Below are 22652 nucleotides of genomic sequence, written 5' to 3'. Positions count from 1 at the left end.
CGCTGCCTGTCCCCCCCTACACTAAAAGAAACCTGTGGAACATCACGGTGGAGTGGAAGCGGGATGCGCGAACCACCCCCCGTAACTATTAGGATGCGCAGCCCCCCCCCCCTTTTTCTTGCCAAGTTGGATTCGTCCTCGTACCTCCGCCATCGCCCGTGGGTTGTACCACTATGCGAAAAGGGGGATGCGTCACCTCGCTGCTTCCCCCACGCTGCTTCCCTGCCTCCCCCGGGATGATCCCCTGTGTTTTACAGAGGGAGTTAAAGGGAGGAAGAGAACCCGCGCCGTGCGTGGGGCGCGCTGTCTCCCTCCGCGCACCTCTTCTCCCTGCCGAGAAAGCCAAGTGGAACAGCTCAAGGGGAAAAGCGACGTGAGGAGGGGGGCAGCGGGGTGGCGCTGTCCCCCCTTTTCGCAGAGTGGTACAACTCATAGGCGCTGGTGGGGCTAGGAGGAAGAATCCAACTCGGCGTCGCAAAGGGGGGGAAGCAGCGCGATTTAGTGGCTGTGGCGGGGTGCGCGCATGCGGGGGAGCGGAGCGGAGACAAAGGCGCCGCCGCGCCCCCCCCATCCCATCCCCGCATCCCTCCCCGGTTATAACGCGCCCCGCATTCCCATGGATGCAGAGGTCGCTCCATGCCCGCGGGGGAGTCGGAGGAGGGCAGGGGAATGGCGGGAGGGCGGCGGGCAGGAGGAGGAGGAGGAGGTGGAGGTGGTGGAGGCAGCAGCGCATCACCCGGGGGGGTGTCGGTGAAGATGTCGCTTCGCCGCGCCTACTCCATCAAGGACAAGCTGCAGGCCATCGAGAGGGTGAAGAAGGGCGAGCGCCAGGCGTCGGTGTGCCGCGCTTTCGGGGTGCCGGGGGGCACGCTCCGGGGCTGGCTGAAGGACGAGGCGAAGCTGCGCTGGTTCCTGGAGCAGCTGGGCGGCGAGGTGGGCACCCAGCGCAAGAAGATGCGCTTGGCCAACGAGGAGGAGATCGACCGCGCCGTCTACGCCTGGTTTCTCGCCCTTCGCCAGCACGGCGTGCCGCTCTCCGGACCCCTCATCCAGGCGCAGGCGGAAGCCTTCGCCCGGCAGATCTACGGGCCTGAATGCACCTTCAAGGCGAGCCACGGCTGGTTCTGGCGCTGGCAGAAGCGCCACGGCATCTCCAGCCAGCGCATCTACGGCGAGGGCGGCGTCCCCGCCGAGCCCGAGCGCGCTCCGGCCGCCCGCGCCGAGGCGCTGCCCGATGCCGGCGGCTACGGGGACGAGCAGATCTACAACGCAAACATCACCAGGCTCTTCTGGAAGCTTCTTCCCGGCGCTGGGATGGCGGCGAGGCGTCCGGCCCGCGGCGAGCGCGTCACGGTGCTGCTGGCCGCCAACTTGACCGGCTCCCACAAACTCAAGCCCTTGGTGGTCGGGGGTCTCCGCGATCCCGCCAGCCTCCGGCATCACAACCAGGAGAAATTCCCGGCTTGCTACCGCTACAGCCGCGAGGCCCGGCTGGCGCCGGCGCTCCTGCAGGCCTGGTTCTTTGAGGACTTCGTGCCGGGCGTCAGGCGGTTCCTGCGGCGGAGCTGCCTGCAGCAGAAGGCCGTGCTGCTGCTCAGCTCCGCTCCATCCCGCTCTGCGTCGGGGGCTGAGGATTCCCCGCCGCTCCAGACTCCGGATGGGTCCATCCGCGCTCTCTTCCTCTCCAAGGGTCCATCCGGGAGCGGCGTGGCCGGAGCGGGAGGCCGAATCCCGGCGCCGCTGGAGCAAGGGGTGGTGTCGGCCTTCAAGCAGCTCTACAAGCGGGAGTTGCTGCGCTTGGCCGTGTCCTGCGGTGGCCCCGGCGGTCCCGCCGACTTCGTGCGCTCCTTCCTCCTCAAGGACATGTTGTACCTGGCTGGCCTCTCCTGGGATCTCATCCCGCCCGGATCCATCGAGAAGTGCTGGCTGCTGGGGCTGCGCGCCGCCTTCGAGCCGCAGCCCGGCGAGGAGGAGCCCGGGGACACGCCGGGAGGGGAGGAAGGCGGAGGGGACAGCAAGGTCTTCAGTGACCTCACCCACCTGGCCGCCTTGGCCTTCAAGCGCTTGGCTCCCGAGGAAGTGTCCGACTGGTTGCACTTGGATGACGCAGCTCCGGGTGCGGAGGAGGAGGAGGAGGATGGCGAGGAAGACGCCGAGGAGGAAGGCGGCGAGAGCTGCGTGGTGGAGGAGGAGGAGGAGGAGGAAGCAGCTGGTGGCAAAAGGGGTGAGGAAGGAGGAGATGCTTCGCTGCCCACGGCTCGGGAAGCCATCCAGGGCCTGGAGACGGCGCTGCGGTGGCTGGAGGGACAGGACCCCCGGGAAGTGGGGCCGCTGAGGCTGGTGCAGCTCCGCTCCCTCATCTCCATGGCCCAGCGGCTGCACCGCGGCCACAGCCCCCGGTCCTAGGGAGCTTTTTGGCTACCAACCACTCCTGGTTGGCCACAGAGCTGGGGACAACCCGGTTGTGCTAGGGGGATGGTGGTGGAGGTGCCACTCACCCGTCTGTGACCGTGACTCCTTGGGGATCAGGAAGCCCAGATGCCCGTGGGTCACAATTTTTGTGCAACAACTCGAAATCCAGGGTTTTTCCTTACCTAAATATATTCAGGAGGTGCTATTTTTTACATCTCTTGTGGCCCCTGGTCACTGGCACTGCCAGAAATGGGGTGGATGCCCCCCCCAAATTGCCCAGTTCCCCCAATTTCATGGGGAGAAGGGGTGAGGGAAGGACCTGCTCAGCATCCCTGGGATAATGGGGGATATCACACTGAAAAATCCCCAAATCCCAGAGCAGGGCTGAGGTGGGCACAGCCAACTGGACAGGGGTCATTCCTGAGGTGCTGCAGGGGAATTACTCCACCTTGGAAGAGGCTGGTGACGCCCTTCCCATTGCCAAACCAGAATCCTGTTAAACCAGGGTGGTTTGGGGCTGGTTTAAGACAACTTCATTCAGGCACTGGACTGGGAAAGGGATACTTGGGTGGCATCTGTGGGAGAGAGTCACCTCTATCATTCCCATCACAGCTGGGAACATCTGGACCACGGAGACCTGCTGAACCAAGTAGCATCACCTGAGCATCCTCATGGGACTGAAGGCTCCAGGGATGGGAGTTGAGCTGTTCCTCACGGGCTTTGTGGGGTGGCTGGAGCTGGAGGACACATCTGGGTCACTTGAGGTTGGAGCAGGGAGGGCTCCTGGCACTGCCTTGGAATACTGGAGGCATTTGATAGGAATTCAGCAGCTCCTGACCTGATTTGGATGAAATTTTAGGGTGTTTAGTCAAAATATTAGAAGAGTGAAACTAAGTGAACAACTCATTGCTGCCATGCCCGTGTCAGCAGGCGGGTGGGGGTTTGTACTTGTCGGGTCTTTGTCTCCTTGCTGCAGAATTTATGGAAATTAAATGGATTTTTATTCCCATGTGGAGGTTGTAGTCTGTGAACTGTCACATGGAGCCATCCCAGAGGGATTTAGGGTGGCACCAGGGGGACCTTTATGGGGTTGTGTCCTTTCAGTGTGACCTTCTCCACACCAATGAGGTGAAATGATGTAAAATCACATTTCTGTTTATTATCTTTTGCACCAAAATAGCCCCACAAAAAGATTTTGGAGATTGGGATGTGGCTCATTTCAAACAGGAGTTTTTGAATGAAAGGAGGCTTCAGTTCTGCAACAAAAATGTTGCAAAGATCAGCAGAAAGTCCTGGACTGGAGGTCTCTGAACTGGCTTGGGGGGGTGAGAATATAAAATTATGGAATGGTTTGAGCTGGAAGGGACCTGCAAGGCCATCAAATTCCAACCCTCTGCTGTGTTCAGGGACATCTTCCACTATCCCAGGTTGCTCCAAGCTCAGTCCAACCTGGCCTTGGACACTTCCAGGGATGGAGCAGCCACAGCTTCTCTGGGAATTCCATTCCAGCTCCTCACCACCCTCACAGGGAAGAATTCCTCCCTAATATCCCATCTAACCCCGTCCTCTGGCAGTGGGAAGCCATTCCCCCTTGTTCTGACACTCCAGGCCCTTATCCAAAGTCAGGGCTCAGAATCCAGACGTTCCCACTATCAATGTTTTGCCCAGAAAAAACCTTTTCGTCCTCCAAGCAGCTCCCAAATTGTCACTAATGGCATCTGTGCAGGTGCCATGAGGGTAATGGAGCTTAATTAGGGTGTGGAAAAGGCTTGGATCCTCTCTGGATGGGCAAGTTTGAGTTTCTACCCCAGAGCTGGGAAAAGATCAGGGCTTGCATCCCATTCCCTGGTGCCAGGGAGGGAGTGTTGTGGAGTTTTTTTGCCTGGTTGAACTCTTGTCCATAGTTTTGGAATGTGGGCAGCATCCTCATGGATGTGGCTCTGACCATAGGGATGCAGCCATTCTCCCAGCCCCAGCAGGGCCCAAAAGTCTCTTCCCAGTGCTGCACATCCCACACCAGCTTCATTCTTGGTGCCACCACCACCTCCAGTGAGCAGGCAGCCAGTATGGCACCAGCTCCATCCCTGGAAACCATGGATGTCACCTTCCCATGGTGGCTTCCACAGCCCCCCAGGAACCACAAAAAGCCACACCCCCATTGCTCTGGCCACGTTTATTTGGTTCCAGCCCTGCAGAGGTAACACGAGTCCCCACCTCCTCCCACCCCCATCCAGGTTCTCCTGAAGATGTCAGGATTGTCAGGATCCCCCTACTCCTCAGAGGAGCTCCCTTTGGTCCCCATCACCCCTCCTGTCCCAGAAGGGGCTCATCCACTAGTCCTTGGCCATGTCACACGCCCGGTTGGTGGCCGCCTCCACGGCATCCATGACGGTGGCGCGCAGCGCTCCCTTCTCCAGCTGGTGCAGGGCGTAGATCGTGGTGCCCCCGGGCGTGCAGACGTCCCCCCGCAGCTTGGCCGGGTGCTCCCCCGTCTCCAGCAGCATCTTGGCTGCACCCTACAGGACACCAGGACATCCACAAGGTGAGATTTGGGACTTCCCAAATTCCCCTCTCTGTGGTTGGATGGTGTCACCCTCTGTGTTGGGTTGATGAGACCAGAAATGTGTATTCCATCACTGTTGAAGCTGGGTGGGGCAGTGATTCCTTATCCCTGTGGCACATACCATCTGCTAATGGGCCATCTTTAAGGTAAGGTGAAGCAATCATCTTTATCTTTTCCACAACCCATCCTCCCTCCAGGAAGATATCATCTGCTAATGAGCCATTAAGTCCCACTGTATGACTAATAAAATTACATCATCCCATTGAGAGATGCTCCAGCCAGGGGGAGGAGCCAAGCCTTTGCTATCTAGATAAAAAATGAGATTTTGGACAGCAAGTTATCCATCTTTCTACTGGATTCCAGAGGAACACTGGACATTTCCACATCATCTCTGGACCTTCAGAGGAAAACTGCACCTTCTACAGGAGCACTGCTTCAGCTGCAGGAGGATGCAGCCACCATTTAATGGGACTGCTGCCAACACCGACTGACCGACAGGATGTCAGGTTAATGGGGGATATTCTGACTCTGTCAGGGTTGGGATTGTTCTTTGTAATACTGTATTTCTATTTTAATTTTCCTAGTAAAGAATTGTTATTCCTAATTCCCCTATCTTTGCCTGAGAGCCCCTTAATTTCAAAATTATAATAATAATCTGGAGAAATTCTTCCTTTCAAAGAGAAGCTTCTGCCTTTATTGGCAGACACCTGTCCTTCAAACCAGGACACCATCCCAACACCCCCATGGTGAGGGGATGTTCCAATGCTATGCTCTTCACCCTACTGGTAACCTCGTTTTGGCTTCCAAGAGGGGAAACTGAGGCAGAGCAGCATCCAGCACCTCATCCCAATGGATATTGTGGAGCCCAGGTGTTGGAATCAGTGAGTCAGTGGTCTCTGAATTCTTCAGAGAGAAATCAAAGTGCAGGGATTGAGTAAGTTTTAGAGTGAGTTCTAATGTTTTTAGTAAGTAAAAGGTCTCAAATGCTAGAGTAGCAGTGTGTGTTCTAGTGAAGGTTATAAACTGATATATACTGGTATCTTCAGTAGAGGCTCCAAGCCCACAATTTTCGACAGAACTTAGACATAATAGAGTTATAGTAAGAATATTGCATACATTTTTTAGATATAACAAGACAGAGTGTATACATATAATCTGATGTGCTAAGAAATAGAATTTTAATAGGTTAAAGAGTGGTGGTCTGAGTTTGGAGCTTAGCTTGTTGGAAAAATGCTATATAAGACTATGTATTGGGACAGTTGTTGCTTTTAGCTATTCAGCTTTTAGCCATCGTTGCTTTTAGCCATTCTGGCTTCTAGCCATTTGCTTATTTTATAATTACCCGACAAGTAGGGGCCTATAGAGCTCCAGAGTTTGGTGCCTCAGGGCACTGGGGGTCAGCAAGAACCCCCCGCCCAGGGGCAGGAGGGAAGGGGAGCGATGCCCAGGACTCACCAGCAGCGTCTGCGCCGCGATCCTGCTGGCCAAGGCGCCCGGCATTCCCATCTTCACCGCGCCCTCGGCCAGCGCCTCGGCAAACAGGTACACCTGGGGAGAGGGGAGCACCCAGGGGTGAGCCCAGAGCTGGGAGGGCACCCCAAATCCCAGGAGAGCGTCCCCTGTCCCGCTGGCTTACGTAGGCCACGCCGCTGCCGCTGAGGCCGGTGTGGATGTCGATGTAGGACTCGGGCACCTCCTCGCAGAGGCCGCAGGAGGACAGGAGGCTCTTGAGCAGCGCGGCTTCCTCGTCACCCGCGTTGTTGCCCCGGGAGAAGACCATGGCCCCTGCCTGCACCACGCAGGGCAGGTTGGGCATGATCCGCAGCACTTTGGTCCAGGGCGGGAGGAGCTGGGAAAAGATGGGGATGGGAGGAGGGAGAAGGGGTGCCAGCCCTGGGAAGTGCCCAAGGGTGACCGGAGACACCCATGGGTGTCACCCATCAGGCTGGTGGAGAGGCGAGGAGCACAGGGAGGGAGCTGGAGGTGCAGCTGAGTGGAGACGAGGCCACAGCAGTGTGTCCTCCATGGGCCTGGAGGAGGGAGAGGAGGAGAGGAGAGGAGGAGGAAAGGAGGAAGAGGAGAATGAGAGGTGGAGAAGGAGAAGGAGAAGGAGAAGGAGAAGGAGAAGGAGAAGGAGAAGGAGAAGGAGAAGGAGAAGGAGAAGGAGAAGGAGAGAAGGAGAGAAGGAGAAGGAGAAGGAGAGAAGGAGAAGGAGAGAAGGAGAAGGAGAGAAGGAGAGAGGGAGAGAAGGAGAGAGGGAGAGAAGGAGAGAGGGAGAGAAGGAGAGAGGGAGAGAAGGAGAAAAGGAGAGGAGAGAAGGAGAGAAGGAGAAAAGGAGAGAAGGAGAAAAGGAGAGAAGGAGAAAAGGAGAAAAGGAGAGAAGGAGAAAAGGAGAGAAGGAGAAAAGGAGAGAAGGACAAAGATGAGGATAAGGACAAGGACAAAGGCAAGAATGAGAAGGAGGTGGAAGAGGAAGAAGAGGAAAAGGAGGACAAGGAAAAAGGAGGAGACAACAAGGAGGAGGTGAAAGAAGTGGAGGAGAAGGAGGAAAAGGAAGAAGGAAGGAGAGGAGGAAAGGAGGAAGAGGAGAATGAGAGGTGAAGATAAAAAAGGAGAAGGGGAGAAGGGAAAAGGAGAAGGAGGACAAGGATGAGGACAAGGAAAAAGGAGGAAAGAATGAGGAGAAAGTGGAAGAAGGGGAAGAGGAGAAGGAGAAGGAGGACAAGGAAAAAGGAAGATGTGGAAGAGGAGGAGGAGAAGGAAGAGGAAAAGGGGGAAGAGGAAAAAGAAAGGAGAGGAGGAGGAGAGAAGAAGGAAAGGAAGAAGGGGAAACAGAAGGAAGAGGAGAGGAGGAGAAGGAAAAAAGGAAGAGCAGGAGAGAAGGAGGAGTAGAAGAGAAGGAGAAAAGAAGGAGAAGGAAAAGGAAGAGGAGTCTCACCCGCTGCAGTGTCTGGATGGTGACACCGGCCACCAGTGACACAACGATGTGGTGGGACCCCACAGCAGGACGGATCTCCTCCAGCACCCCTGGCAGGATGTGGGGTTTGGTGGCCAGGAAGACCAGGGTGCTCCTGTGCACCACTTCCAGGTTGCAATGCGTGGTCCGGCAGCCCAACTCCTGCCCAGGGACAAGGAGAGGGATCACAGCCCAGCAACCCCAAAAACAGCATCCCAAAACCAGCAACCCCATGGTAACAGCACATCCAGAGGCAGAGATGTGGCCTGGGGACCTGCTCTGGTCACAAAGCCACCAAGGCTCTGCCTGGATCTCACCCAGACCTGGGCAGGATGAACCAAAACTCAGTGTGGGGGGAAAGGGTGCTCTGATCCCACAGTGAGGGACACCCCAACATCTCCCACCCCCACGGCCCCACTCACCCTCCAAGCATCCAGGTTTTTGTCTGAGGGAGCGCTGGCCAGGATGTTGCTGGCTGGAACCTTCCCTTGGGGGACACAGAGAATGAATGGGGTGAGTGGTCAGGGTGACCCCAGACACCCCAATTTCCACTGGGATGTGATTCCTCCAATCCCATCACAATCCCACAGGGGCACATGGAGCAAAAGGGGCTGGGGATGGATCCTGCTGGTGTGGCTGGCACAGGCACCCACTTGTGTCAGAGTGCAGTGACAATGGAGGTGGCCCTGATGGGCAGGGCTGTCCCCACATGCTAGGGGACAAGGACAATCTGGGACACACAGGGAGCAGGGACAGGGCCATGCCCTCACTATTTGTGGGACAGGGATGTCAGGGAGAGAGGCAGGACAGGGCTGGCCCAATGTCCCCACACTGATCTGGGCGGGGGACAGGGACCTCACAGAGGGCAGGGACCCTGCGGAGAGCAGGAGTGCAGAAAAGGGCTGTCCCCATGTCCCCACACTGATCTGGGGAACGGGGACCCTGGGGGACTGGGATAGAACAGGGCTGTCCCCATGACCCCAAACTAATCTATGGGACAGGGACACCAGGGAAGAGCAGGGTCTCCGGGAAAGAGGGGCAGGAAAGGGCTGTCCCCATGTCCCTCTAGCGCAGGAGAGGATCCCAGGGAAGGGCTGGCACCTTGGGAACAGACCAAGGCAGGGCTGTCCCCATGTCCCTCCAATGGAGCACAGGGACCTTGGGAACGGGCCAGGACAGGGTTGTCCCCACGTCCCTGCACTGGAGGACAGGGACCCGGGGGCGGGCTGGGACTTTGGGAACGGGTTAAGACACGACTGTCCCCATGTCCCTTCACTGGACAACAGCGAAGGGAGCGCAGGGAGCATGCAGACAGCGCTGTTCCCATGTCCCCACGCTTCCCCGTGCCACAGGACGCCGGAAAGGCGCCAGACCAGGACTGTCCCCATGTCCCCTCCCCTGCCCGTGTGCCACGGGCTCTCCGGTGCCCCGCCCCCCATCCTGTACCTGCCTGCAGCAGCCCCCGGACGAGCCCCCCGGCCATGCGCCCGGCGCCCACGAACCCGACCCACAGCTCGGGCGCCTCCATCGCTACTCGAGGCCACGCCCCTGACCCACACCCCCGGCGCTGATTGGCCGCGCTCAGCCACACCCCGCTCTCCTATTGGCTGTGCCGCCTTTACGGGGCGGGGTAAAAGGGGCAAAGAGGGGCAACCGCGCAGGCGCGAGCGCCACGTGGTTCGCGCAGGTGCACGCGTGGGGATCCTGGAGGGAGTTCGCGACTCTTCCCAAACCTTCCCCGCAGCGCTCAGCGGAGCCCCCGCACCCCTGAGCCCACGGCGGGGGGGGGGGTCCCTACCAGAGGGGTGGGACTAAATTTGGCGTGGGGGAGGTCCCTAAAGTTGTCCGTGGATGTGGCAGGTGCTCCCCACTCTCCTCATCCCACCCGCCGGCATCCACGGATTTATGGGGGGTACTCTCCGAGGGGGTGTCCCCTAATTTGACCCTCTTTTTCCCACAGTTCCCTCACCCTCCAGCATCCCTGGGGCTATGGGAGGTTCCCTTAGTGGGGGTGGGTCCCTGAAATTTGGGAAGGGGGGCCCTGTAATGAGTATGGGCTTCTCCCCACCCTCTTTTCCCCACAGGCCCCCCTCCATTCTCATCATGCTGCTCCAGAGCTCCGGGGCTGTGCTGCTGCTCTGCACCACTGCCGGGTTTTTGGGGTGGCTGGGCCTTGCTGCAGTCCCAGAGAAGGTGGGGACCCCCTCCAGAGCTGGGGTTCCCCCCACAAACTCCCCTAAGACAGCCACGGGTGACAGCCAGTTCTGGGATGAAGCCACATTCTGAGAGATGTCACACCTGGACTCCTGTCACTGTCTGGTGGCTGTGGGACTCTCCCCAGCTGGGAAATTTGGATTCTGGGATCCTCCAACCTGGGCAGCCTCTTTGCTTGGTGTAGGAATGATTTTTGGGGGTGAAGGCCAAATTCTGGGGTGAGTTCACACCTTTTTCCATATTTTACATCCCCAAACCTCTTCCTGTGTCACCCCCATCTTGTGCTGGGAGCACCCGGGGGTGCCCAGGGCTCATTTTGGTGCGTCCATGGAGAGAAACAGCATTTCCCCATAATCACCCCCTAAATTTTCATCACCTCAGGAGGAGCTCTGGGAGACCTGGATGAGGTCGGCACTGGATGAGACCCCCGTGGCCCAGCTTGTGCAGCACATCACCCACCAGATGGGTATGAGCCAGGGTTGGGATGCTGCAGCATTCCCATGTCCCAGTTGGATCACTTTGGAACTGATCCAACCTCTTTTCACTCCCCACAGGGAATTTGAGCAGCCATGCAGCTGTGGATCTCCAGGCAGGACGCCAGGTTGTCCCACCCAAACTCCATCAGGAGCAGGAAAGAACTCAGCATGTTCATCCACAGCCAGGTGGGAACACAGCAAATCCCATTCCCAGCTTTTTTCACACTGGGGTGCATCTTCCATGGCTCATTCCACTGCTGTGTCCATCTTTTCCATTTGCAGAGAGCATCCTAGTCCTTCAGGAGGTGATGGAGAAGCTGCAGAGGGTCAACCAGAGCCTGGAGCTGATGCTGGCAGCTTTGGAAGATGCACAAAGCCGGCTGGAAAAGCACCTGGAGCACCTCAAAGCCATCCCTGACCTGGCTGGTGAGCAGGAATGGGCGCTGGAGGATCGATGGGAGCTGGCGGGTGCCAACACCAGGCTCTTCTTCCCCATCCCACAGGTCAGAGCCAAAGTGCCACCTCTTCCTGCATCCCACACAGCTCATATTTCATGCTCCTGGTTCTCCCACTGGTGCCAGCATCGCTCCAGGCCGTCCTTCTCCTCCTCTTCCTCGCTTCCAGCGCCCTCGGCATCCCAGCAACCTCCACTCTCCTGGTCCTTGCTGTGGCAGGTGGGGACAAGTGTGGGGACACATGGTTGGGGACACAGCACCCTGTGTGGGGGCTCTGTCCTCTCCCAGCCTCTTGTTTTCCCGCAGGACATTGGCTGGTGGCATCCACCTGCCGCGGTGCCAGAAGGATCCGGCCAGTGGTTCCCCGGGAAAAGCCCCGGTTCCGGCTCACCTCCACCCCAGAGAGGTAGGAGATGGTTGAGGAGGTGGCATGGAACCCTTGGGAGCTGCTGGGTCCCTCCCTTGGTGTCCCACCCTGGATTTTCCACCTGGAGTTATCTGGCAGAAGTTCTCAGGAAGGGACACATCTTTATGGTTTCCTATGGTTTTTGGGCATCTCATCCCAGCTCCCTGACCTATTTCTGCTCAGAGAAGGGTGGGGAGAGGCTGGAGAGGTGCATGTCTCCATGGTGGTGGCGGCACAGAAGTCACCAAGGTGACGGGATTGTGGTTTTCCTTCTTCCCACACAGGGAATGCGATCTGGAGCTGCTGCAAGAGGAGCTGGACAGGATGGAGATGAGCTGCCTGCAAGGTGAGAGGTGCCCACAAAGTGGGAGGTGTGGTGGCTGCAGGACACAGATCTGAAACCCTGACGTGTCCCCATCTTGTGCTGTTATCCCAGAGTGTCCCCAAGCTCTGCCAGAGCATTTGCCACCACCCTGGAGTGTCCCCATGCTCCACCTGGGGACAGGAGCTCTGGGAGGGTATCTCCACCCCTGCCATGTTCTTGCAGAGCCCTCACACCTGGAGCAGCCCCAAGAGGTGGCTGGGGACATTCCCGGATTCACAGGGCAAGTGTCACCTGACCCTGGTGGCCAGAGGACAACACGGAGCTCGTGTGGGGTAAGGTACTGGGTGGGATGTCCCATGTTGGTGTTGTCCCCCAAAACCTGCTCTTGGGGGCCAGCTGGGTCTCCCTGAGTCGGGTCCTCCGAGGTTGGGGTGTCCTCACCCTGGTGGCACCTCTGGGTGTGGGACAACTCATTGGGAGATAGACAGGGCTGGGGACATGACATCTGGGGTAAAAGAGGGTGTCCTGAAGGATGGCCAAGGCCCCCCAGGGGACAAGGGACATCTGCATGAACCTCCTTTCTTCCCAAACCAGGTGACACCGGAGCCAGTTATGGATACTGGGAAGCTCTGGGAGCCCAAACCCTGCAGCCCCAGAGCCAACATGTGAGCACCAACCACCCAGAATGTTCCTTCCCATGGCTTAGTGTCACCTCAGGGGGACACCCTGCTGCTGGTGGCTCTCTGGGTGCTGATGGGTGTCTCTGTCTCCTCTGTAGGTCCCCGTGCCAGGGGCTCACCAGGGCTGGGAAGCAGTGCCGGAAGAAAGCCATTCCCGGGCAGGAATTCTGCCACGTCCACACCACCACCAGTAGCTTGGCCATGGATTCATCTCCCCATTTTTGATCCTCTACCCCCTCCCTGAGGGGTTTTAACCCTTTTTATAGCTATTCCAGATCCTGGTGAAGAGCATGGACCCTAAGGATGCCACTGGATGTGGGTACAGGGCAGATGCTCATTATCCCATCAGTTTTACGCTATTTGCATATATTTTAATAAATGCCACATTTACAGCTGGAGTCTTTCCCATTCCTATCCTGAGATGGGGGGGCTGTGGGATCATCCCCATGTGCCAAGAGCAGCAGCAAATTCCCTGCTGCCATTTCCATGCCCTGGAATCCTGATTGCCTTCCCTTTATTACACCTAATTGCAGGTAATTAGTGTAGCTCATTAACAGCTTAGAGCCACCACCCTCTAGGACACAGCCACAGAGATGGTTCCAGTTGGCTCCTACCACTCGATTTGGGATCTTTTTGGGATGCCCCAACCTTCCTCCCCCCTGCCCTGGGTGTCCTGCGCCGCTCCCAGCAGTGGGGCAGGAATGTGGGAGCTGCTCCCCAGGCTCCCATTTTTACTTTGGAAATGTCACTGTCACCCCCAGTCCCGTCCTCTGCCCCAGCAAAGGACAACCCTGAGTTGAAGAGGATGATCCCGGTGCCAGGTGATGCCGGTGCTGTCACTTCCTGGCGTTGGCATAGTTGGCGTTGAACCAGGTACAGGTTTCCTTCACGGCTGGGGAGGGAGAAGATGGGATGGGTTTGGGGATTGGGAATGGATTTTGGGTGTGGATTTTGGTCAGAATCACAGGATGGGTTTTGGAAACGAATGGATTTTGGTTAGAGAATCACGGGATGAGTTTAGGGACTGTGAATGGATTTTGGCCATAGAATCATGGGCTGGGTTTGTGAACTGGAAATGGATTTTGGTTAGAGAATCATGGGGTGGGTTTGGGGACTGTGAATGGACTTTGGTCACAGAATCATGAGATGGGTTTGGGGGATTTGGAATGGATTCTAGGAATGGATTTTGGTCATAGACACAGGATGGGTTTGGGGACTGTGAATGGATTTAGTCACAGAATCATGGGATGGGTTTGGGGGATTAGGAATGGATTTTGGTCATAGAATCACAGGATGGGATTGGGGGATTGGAAATGGATTTTGGTCACAGAATTATGAGATGGGTTTGAGGGACTGGGAATGGATTTTGGTCATAGAATCATGGGCTGGGTTTGGGGGACTGGGAATGGATTTTGGTCACATAGAATCACAGGATGGGTTGGTTTGGAAGGGACTTATTTAGTCCAAGGAGATACCTCCCAAGAGACCAGGTTGCTCCCTGTCCCATCCAACCTGACCCTGGATATTTCCAGAGATGGAGAAACCACCACCTCCCTGGACAACCCATGCCAGTGTTTCACCACCCTCATTCCTCATGGAAGGATGGATGCCACCAAGGCTGATGGCATGGGGTAGGACTCCTGGTGTCTCCTGGAGACTCCCCCATCTCACCTTTCCTGAAAGGTGTGAACTGGAATTCGGGCAGGTACCGCCGGAGCTTGGCATTGCTGGCTGTCTTCTTGAACTGCCCATCAGACTTGGTGGTGTCAAACTGGGATGGGAAGGATTAAGGAGGAAAAACAGGTCTTGCTTTTGCTCCTTTGGTAGGAAGGATCCTCTGGATCATGGGATCTCCCAGGGGAATCAGTGGGAAGAGGAGTTGAGCCTTTTGTGAAGGATACAACGAGCTCTCCCCTGAATTCCATGGCCTCTGCGATGGCCTCTGCTGCCTCCCGGATGGAGACTTCATCTTCTTCTCCCACTGTGGAGAAAGGAAGGATCATGGCTCTTCCCTCATGGAGAGGGGACTGCAGGGGGCAGCCAGGGCTTACCTGACAGAATTATTGGTTCCACCTCATCGTATTCCCGCAGGACCCAAAGGAAAAGCCGGGCCAGGTCCTGTGGAAGAGCAGAAAACTCCTGGAGGGGCCACTGATATCTCCCAGTGCCCCTATCCCAAGGGGACACAACCCTGGGGATGGCCCAGGACAAGCAAGGCGGGATTCAGACCCCTCTGGGGTCTTGCCAGTGGGTCCTCCAGCCCCATTCCCTGCTTCCCAAGGCCACACCTACCAGGGAATAGATGAACTGTCTCCTGGGCTTGCCTGTTCCCCAGACGGTCAGAGCAGAGCCGGACTCTGCGGGAGGAAGGAGTCATGACCACCAGAGCCACCTTCACTCACCCCCACAGAGCAGGTGGGAAAGAAAAACCCCTCATTTCTCCCACAAAAAAATCCCTGGAAGTCCTGCCACCCTCACGTTTGGCCAGGTAGACCTTGTGGATGAGCCCTGGCAGGACGTGGCCGTCCTCGATGTTGAAGTTGTCGTGTGGCCCGAAGACGTTGGTGGGAATGACGGCGGTGAAACGTCGGCCGTGCTGCTCGGAATAACCCCTGGATGAGAGCAGGGAAAGGATGGTGGGTGGGCTGCCAAGCCCCCACCCCATTCCAGCCCTGATGTGCCCCCAAAAAACCCCACCAGCAGCACCTTCACCTGCTGAGCCCAGGTATGTCCCCAGCTTCCACCTGGAAATCCCACTGGACTCCCCTTGAAAACCAGTGGGTGCTCCCATGTCCCCAGTTCACCTATTTTGGACATCAATCATCCTCTTGGCATAGGAGTAGCCAAAGTTGGAGCTGTGAGGCGGCCCATTGTGGATCTGGGGATATCAGAGAGGATAAATTAAGCAGGGCAGGGACTTTTCCCTGGATTTTGTGCAGAAATGGGGATTCTCACCATGGTCTCATCGATGGGGTAGGTGGTCTTGTCTGGGAAGATGCAGGTGGAGAGGCAGGAGACCACCTTCTGCACCCCTGACTCATGGGCTGAGTGCAGGACGTTGTCGTTGATGTGGATGTTTGTCCTCTGGGAAAGGGGACATTTATCAGGATTGTGGGGTCAGGGATCCCCAAATCCCTTCACAAACAACTCATAAATAACTCCAAAAACCACTGGAGCTCTGGTTTGGCTCTGAGAGCAGAGCAAGCCACACCCCTGTGTGCCCATATCCCAGTTCAGGGAGCGCAGCACCCACAGGGATCCCAACAGTGCCAGTTCCATGGGTGCTCACCCAAAAATCCAGGTTGGAGCGGATGTTTTTGAAGAGGCCTCCGACCATGGCAGCCAGGTGGATGACATGGGTGGGCTTGTGCCTCTCAAACAGGGCTTTGGTCTCAGAGCTGCTCCTGGAATGGGAAATTTTGGGATTCAGTGGGGTCAGCAGAGCAAATTGAGGTGTTTCTGAGGGAAAATGCAATCCTAGGAGAGGAAGTGTTGGGGTTTGGTGGGGGCAGACTGGGGAGTTTCTAAGGAAAAACTCAATCTTGGGATGGGAAAATTTGGGATTGGGTGAGGTCAACAGACTGGGGCCTTTCCAAGTAAAATCCCAATCCTGGGATGGGGAATTTTAGGGTTTGTCAAGGCCAACAGAGTAGATTGGGTTGTTTCCAAGAAAAAAAATCAAATCCTGGAATGGGAAAATTTGGGATTCAATGGGATTGACAGAGCAGACTGAGTGTTTCAAAGGAAAACCCAAATCCAGGGATAGGAAATTTTGGGATCACCAGAGCAGACTGGGGTGATTCCAAGGAAAAACCCAATCCTGGGATGGGAAAATTTGGGATTCAATGAGGTCAACAGAGCAGACTGGAGTGTCTTTTTGAGGAAAAACAGAATCCTGGGATGGGAAATTTTGGGGTTTATCAGGGCCAATAGAGAAGATTGGGTTGTTTCCAAGGAAAAATCAAACACTGGAAAATGAAAATTGGGATTTGGGATCGACAGAGCAAACTGAAGTATTTCCAAGGAAAACCACAATCCTGAGGTGGGAAATTTTTGGGTTCACCAGAGCAGACTGGGGAGATTCAGGGGGAAAACCAAATCCTGAGATGGGGAAATTTGTTGGGGTTGACAGCAAATTCTGGGGTTTCCAAGGAAAAAACTCAACTCACGTCAAGTCGGCGTCTCGGGAGGACACAAAGATCCACTCCTCGTCTGGCCGCCCCTCTCCATCGGCCACCACCTTCTCGATGGCTCTGCCCACCAAGCCAGTGCCACCTGTCACCAGGATGCGCTTGGTCACCTCTGTCATGGCCAAAATCCTGCAGGGAAGAGCCGGGGGGACAAGCTGGGATCACCACTTCAGGATGGACCACCCTGGTGTGGGCGCCCACGAGCATTGTGTACATCCCAGGCAGGTGGGATCGGGTTTTTTTGGGGGAAATTTCTGTGTTTCTGGCAAAAAAAGGGGCGTGTTTGGCTGTGACAGGGCGGGAACTCCTCAGCTGGAGGCCACCTGGGCAAGGGCCAGACCTGCCACGTGGCACTGCCCGGCCTCTGGAAAGGGAGGGGCACCTGCTCCCCCAGGTGTGTGCCCCAAATCTCCTTCTGCACCCCCAAATCGCCTCCCACACCCCTGCACCTCAGGGCTGCGTGCCAGATCGGCTCCTGAACCCCGAGTCTTGTGTCTGCACCCCACATCTCCCCCTGCACGCCAGATGTCCTTCTGTACCCCAAATTTCCGTCTGCACCCCAGATCTCCCGCTGAACCCTAAATTTCCCCCTGCACCCCAAGTCTTGTGTTTGCAACTCAAACCTCCCCTGCACCCCAAATCCCAGGTCTGCACCCAGGATTGCATCTCACGCCTCCCCTCTCCTCAAACCCCAGCACTGCACCCCAAATCCCAGCTCTGAGCCCAGCCCTAACATCCCCACCTCCCCTGCACCCCAAATCCCACTTTTTCACCCCAAATCCCACTCCTGCACCCTCATCTCCCCGCACCCCCTCCCGCCCCTCAGCGCGTCCCTTCTCCCAACCCACAACCTCCCATCCCCCCGCACCCCTGCCGTCTTCACCCTCCTGTCCCCCCACTTTGGGGACCCCCCGATTCTCCTCCCCACCGGCCTGGGGGAGCTCCTGTCCCCCCAAATGTCCCTTAATGGGGTGAGGGGCGCGTCTCACCCTCGGCTGGATTCGGGGCCGCTCGGGTGCACTCGGATCCGCTCGGTTGACTTCGGCTGCGCTCGGCTCGGTGAGGGTTCGGGTTGTGTCGGTGGGGGCTCGGCTGTATTCGGCTGTGCTCGGCGGTGCTTCGTGGGGGCTTGGTTAGGTTCGGTTACGCTCGGCTCTGGGAGGGCTCGGCTGGATTCGTGGTCACTCGGGTCAGCTCGTTGGGGGCTCGGCTCAGTTCGGCTTCGCTCGACTCGGTTCGTCTCGCCCCGGTAAAGGTTCGGCTGCGCCCGGATTCTTCCGCCTCCGTCACCGGGCGCTGCCGCTTGGCTCTTCGGGAAATGTAGTCCTTGGCCGGGAGCAGGGGAGAGGCGATGAGAGAGGGGCGGGGCAGGGATTTTGGGAAGGGAGAAGGGATAAGGGAAGGGGGTGCAAGGAAGGAAGAAGTGCAGGGAAGAGAAGGGGGTGCGGGTGGAGAAATGAGGTGCAGGGAAAAGGAAGAGGGGAAGGAAAAGGGGGTGAAGGGAATGGAGGTGCAGGGACAAGGAAGGGTGGATGGGAGGGGGATGCAAGTGCGGGGAAGGGGGTGCAGGGGAAAGGGAAGGGAGTGCAGGGGTTTTAAGGGGGTGGAAGGAAAGGGGCGCAGGAAATGAAGAGGGTGCAGGGAAAGGGAGTTCCCAGATCTACCTCTCTCCCCCCCCCCCCCCCCCACTCCCCCCCCCCCGAGGGGCTCATCAAATGGGATTTCGATGTGAAAACGTTTTAATCACTTTTAATACACTTAAACTGAGATTAAAAATGTGCAGAGCTTTCCTTCGGGGGGGGCGGGGGGAGTGGTTTTGACCTCCACCCCCACTTCCAGCTGGCTTTTCCATTGGGATTTTTGCGAGACAAAGGCAGGGCTTTGCTCTAAATTAAAATTTTGAAAGTGGGATTAAGGGAGACCCAGCCAGGAATTCCTACATTCCTCCCACCAAAGCCCTGGATAGCACCAGTGTCGAGGAACAATAGAATATCAGTTTTTCATTCCTTTTCTGCTGGGTGAGACCTGGAAATGTGCCCTTTTGCTTTGGGAAAGTCTCAAGGAAGGCTGAATTCTTGGGGATCTCCTTGCTGGGAGTGGAGGGAGGTCCTTTGCATATTTAAAGATGTCTCCTTGTGCCTGTGTCCCCTGGAAATGCCCGTCCCCTCTCCCAGCTGGCTGAGTCCCAGCACGTACCCAGCCCTTCCCGGCCTTTCCCAGCTCCAAAATCCCACTCCCAGGAGTCTTGGTGTTGTTCCCACCTGATGTTTTATGGGATTCACTGGCTGATCTCACCCATGGACCAGGGATGGACACTGAAGCTCCTTCTCCATGCCAGCTAATTCCATGTCTGTCCTGCATCCTCCACGAGACACTGAGGTTTGGCAAGAAGAAACCTCACGTGGATGTTGGGATGAGTCAGATCCAGCTGCATCCACGCTTCCACTTCACAGCGAAATTATGGAATAAAAGGGTTTGGGTTGGAATAAAATCATTCCCATAAATAAAAATCATCCAATTCCAACTGCCTGCATGAGCAGGGACACCTTCCACTAGACCAGGTTGCTCCAATGTGGCCTTGAACACTCCCAGGGATGGGGGGGAAAAAGCCAAGGAAGATTTTCCACGTGCTGGTGAGAGGATAAGATCTTCCTGCTGCCTCCTGCGAGTTTTGGGAGACTAATTAGGGATAAACTCGTGTTTCGGCCAAGGAATTGCTGGGAGGTGGTGCAGCCAAGAGCTGCTGCGACAGCACTCGAATAACCACGGTGTTGCATTAAATGTATTAATTTTGGAGCTTAAATATGCTAATTCTGGAGCTAATTACCAAAGAAATGTTGGGGCATGAGGGAAGATCACAGGGGAAAGGGATAAAGTTGCGGCGACCACACGGGACGGGCTCGTTTGTTAATGAAATATCACCCAGGCTTCTGATGTTATCTAACAAGGCCTTGGGATTTGAGGATCAAAGCCCAGAACAGACCCATTAGCTCATCTGGGCAGGGCGACTGCGTGACATGAGGACATCCCAGGACCTTCCAGCCAGGATAAAGCTTGGGTGGCTCGGCCAGATCCTGTCAGAGAACCGCTGCTTCATGAGAGGCGTCGTTTCCGTAACGAAGCTTCCTTGTGGGGTGACCTATTTCTCTGGAACGGGCCCGGTTTTGGGTCCAGCCCCAAAGAAAGTGGGGCACAAGGGTATGAGATTCCCACGTGCAGCCTGTTCCGGGTGGAAGCTGTCTGAGGATGATGCTTTACAGCTGCAGCCAAGCTCCAGGAGCCCAGGTGAGACAGCTCTAAGCATCTCTTCCCCACTAAAATTCCAACTTTGCGGCTCTTTTTTAGGGAGCAGTACACCAGCAGTGACCCCTTCTCCAGGCTTTGTCCCACAGGATGGACTGTGCCTGTTTCCATAGGGATTGGGGGTTGCTCCCCACAATGTGCAGCCCTTTGGCAGTGGGAATTACCCAAAAGCACAGAGGGGTAGAACAGGGATGGGGATGGGGGTGACGTCCACAGATATTCCAAGAAACCCTGTTCATGGGATTGGGTGCAGCTGCCACATGAAAATGTCCTTTCCATCATCATTTTGGATTTGCTCTTGGCGAGTCCAGTCCTCTGGAGGAAGGAGATGAACCTGCCATTGCTCTGTGGTGGGGTTTGGGGTTATTCTGGGAGTGGGATCTTGGATAGGTGGATGTGAATCCCGCTGGAGGAGATGCCACCTCTTCCAGCCCATCCCACCTGCTTGGGGTCTCCTTGGATGGAGTGCAGAGAGCTGGGTAGGGTCAACCCAATGGGCCTGGATTTCCTAGGGTGGATGGGAGAGAGGAATGTGGGCACAGGGAGCTGTGGATGTGGGTCTGAGCCTCCTCCCAGTGTTGCCTGGAAGCCACATGAGCTGACTGTGCCCAAAAAGAGCGTCTCTGGCGCAGGTTTGGGATGAGGCAGACATCCCGCTGGGCCTGGCTGCTTGGGCATGTCCCAGGACCTTGGGAAGGCAAAATCCTGCTCTTGTTTCAGTCCAAGTGTTGATGTCAAGCTGGATGAACTTCAAGGTGAATGAGTGTAAGAGCACGGATTACTTTGTCTTTTTAGGGGTTAGACTTTGCTTTAAGATGAGCTGAAGTTTGTGCCTCAAGGCCAACCAGAGGAAACGCACTATTTACACTAAATCAAGAAATAAAGAGGGCAAACAGTTCCAAACCTATTCAGCCTCTCCTTTCCCAGCTCAGATGCAGGGGCTGTTTAGTTTTGGTTTTAGGGAAGGGCTTTGTTCCTCAGCAAACTCTTCCTGTTTGAACCAAATCTGAATCCAGCTGTGCATGGAGTTCTCCTGCTCTCTGGGCTCCAGCTGTTCCAGAGATGTTATTTTAATTTGCTTCTGATGAATATTTTAGTGCTGCCAACAGCCCTGGAGACTTTGAACTCGTGTGCCAGCCCAGAGCTCACCTGTTTGCCGGGAGCCTTTGTACAGTGAAAAAAAAAACACATCAAAGGAGACGAAAGAGTGAACATCACTGCTGAAAAGCAATTTAGGGAGACCAGAGACCTCTATGACCCAGAAATCCATGTTGGAGTGTTGAAATTAGGAGGCAAAGAGGCAGGAAGGTGGCACAAGGGACATCATCTTCTCAGCAGGGTCACAGGCTTGTTCCTGCACCTTGTTCCCAGGTCTCCATGCTGTGCCTCAGGAATTCACAGTGACATGGTGGGAGTCAAGTTATAACAGGGACATGCTGTGTGACTCAGAGCAGAGGGTTGGTGGCTTGGGGTCAGCAGCACAGATGATCTAGAGACACTGAAGAGGGAATAGGGTGGCCTGGAAGCCCCCTTAATGGGACCCTGCAGTGAGAAGGAAAAGGGGGATCTCCATCAGGGATCAGTTGAAGACTGCATAACAAGGTGAGATCCTGGCATGGAGATTCCCAGGGAATTGGAATGGGGACCATCCAGCCAGAAGGACAATGCAACAATGACCATCACCTGGGTCAGCTGAGGAACACCTAGAAAGGGGTGAGATGACCTGGAAACCATAGCAAGCCTAGCAAGGTCCTTGGAGGGAGAGGCGACAAGGAAATGGGATCTTCTGTAGAGGGGTCCTGGAACTCTTATGAAAGCGAAGATGATGTCACAGAGGCTGCAGTTATTTAGGCTGGGAGCAAAGTACCTGTGCTGTGTATAAATGCACGAAGACTGCTATAAGAACAAGAGTCATGTACAGCTTTGCTACAGGAAAATTTATTGCGGCAAAAGAATGAACAGAGAGGATCACCACGGTGAAGGGATCCAATGTGAGGTTCAATTAAGGCAACCATCAGCCAGGGTGCTTTGGTTACAGGAGCTGTTTCCAGAGCCCTGAGCTGGTGGTGTCAGGAGTGGTGCTGAGGGTCCTTAGCAGATGTAGCCGCCCCTTCTGCCATAGCCACAGCCCAGGCCTCCCAGCCCATAGCCAAGGCCAAAGCCAAATCCCCCAGAGATGGGCTGTCCCTGGGCATTGAGTTCAGTGCCCACAGCAGCCGAGGAGGTGGATCCGACGACGGTGCTCTGGGGGAAGGAGGTCATGATGGGTCCTGGCAGGGTGACCAGCACAGGGGAAGGGTTGATGATGACGCGGGAGTCCTGGCATTGCAGGGCACAGGGCTCGTTGCAGCTGTTGGCCAGTGGGGTGGATCCACAGGGTGTGCAGAGGTTGTTGAAGGCCATGGGTGTGGTGTGGAGGGTCCCTAGAAGAGAGGGGGTGAGGAAGGACAGGGGCTAGGACTTTGTGGGGAGGCGTGAGGGCTGCTGAGGCTGGGCCTGAGTGTGCTGGAAGAGCAAAGTCTGGTGTGCAGGAGCAGGAGGATCAAGGGCTTGAGACTCACCTTGTTGTCAGCAGGAGCAGGAGGAGAAGGTGTGAGGGAGAGAGGCTCTGGGCTGGCTTTTATGCTGGTCCTGGAGGGGCGGGACAGCCTTGTCCCATGGCCTTGGGGCAT

The 22652-nt window shown here is 56.2% G+C and overlaps 4 protein-coding genes and 1 pseudogene across 5 annotated transcripts; 2 read left to right on the top strand and 3 right to left on the bottom strand.

Annotated features, from left to right (window-relative positions):
• The first annotated feature begins 150 nt into the window (after window positions 1-150).
• Window positions 151-3423, top strand: TIGD5 (tigger transposable element derived 5). The gene has a single exon (XM_056486175.1). It carries the CDS (start codon window positions 637-639, stop codon window positions 2404-2406), a length of 1770 nt encoding a protein of 589 aa, XP_056342150.1. The 5' UTR covers window positions 151-636; the 3' UTR covers window positions 2407-3423.
• A 730-nt stretch (window positions 3424-4153) lies between these two features.
• PYCR3 (pyrroline-5-carboxylate reductase 3) lies at window positions 4154-9504 on the bottom strand. 2 transcript variants are annotated; one of them, XM_056486179.1, is made up of 6 exons: window positions 9378-9480; window positions 8354-8418; window positions 7914-8093; window positions 6612-6764; window positions 6431-6523; window positions 4154-4928 (listed from the first exon to the last, which is right to left on the bottom strand). In XM_056486179.1, exons 1-6 carry the CDS (start codon window positions 9457-9459, stop codon window positions 4746-4748), a joined length of 756 nt encoding a protein of 251 aa, XP_056342154.1. In that variant the 5' UTR covers window positions 9460-9480; the 3' UTR covers window positions 4154-4745. The 2 variants fall into 2 exon arrangements, with proteins under 2 accessions (XP_056342154.1, XP_056342153.1); XM_056486178.1 differs by having other exon boundaries at window positions 4271-4928; window positions 6612-6824; window positions 9378-9504.
• Window positions 9505-9604: 100 nt separating this feature from the next.
• LOC130250107 (protein brambleberry-like) lies at window positions 9605-12713 on the top strand. Its single transcript, XM_056485471.1, has 10 exons — window positions 9605-10124; window positions 10527-10611; window positions 10700-10807; window positions 10904-11047; window positions 11125-11295; window positions 11383-11482; window positions 11767-11846; window positions 12030-12139; window positions 12402-12472; window positions 12586-12713. The coding sequence occupies exons 1-10, from the start codon at window positions 9921-9923 to the stop codon at window positions 12710-12712; spliced, it is 1200 nt and encodes a 399-aa protein (XP_056341446.1). The 5' UTR covers window positions 9605-9920; the 3' UTR covers window position 12713.
• Window positions 12714-12838: 125 nt separating this feature from the next.
• On the bottom strand, window positions 12839-17951 carry GFUS (GDP-L-fucose synthase). Its single transcript, XM_056485472.1, has 11 exons — window positions 17667-17951; window positions 16657-16806; window positions 15777-15891; window positions 15443-15571; window positions 15292-15365; window positions 14966-15099; window positions 14780-14844; window positions 14539-14605; window positions 14389-14468; window positions 14159-14258; window positions 12839-13379 (listed from the first exon to the last, which is right to left on the bottom strand). The coding sequence occupies exons 2-11, from the start codon at window positions 16794-16796 to the stop codon at window positions 13324-13326; spliced, it is 960 nt and encodes a 319-aa protein (XP_056341447.1). The 5' UTR covers window positions 16797-16806; window positions 17667-17951; the 3' UTR covers window positions 12839-13323.
• A 4120-nt stretch (window positions 17952-22071) lies between these two features.
• Window positions 22072-22652, bottom strand: LOC130249789 (feather beta keratin-like; annotated as a pseudogene).

This window comes from Oenanthe melanoleuca, chromosome 2, assembly GCF_029582105.1.
Source record: "Oenanthe melanoleuca isolate GR-GAL-2019-014 chromosome 2, OMel1.0, whole genome shotgun sequence".
Taxonomy (NCBI): Eukaryota; Metazoa; Chordata; class Aves; order Passeriformes; family Muscicapidae; genus Oenanthe; species Oenanthe melanoleuca.
Note: the sequence above shows the minus strand (reverse complement) of the source record. Positions and strands in the feature narration are given on the sequence as shown.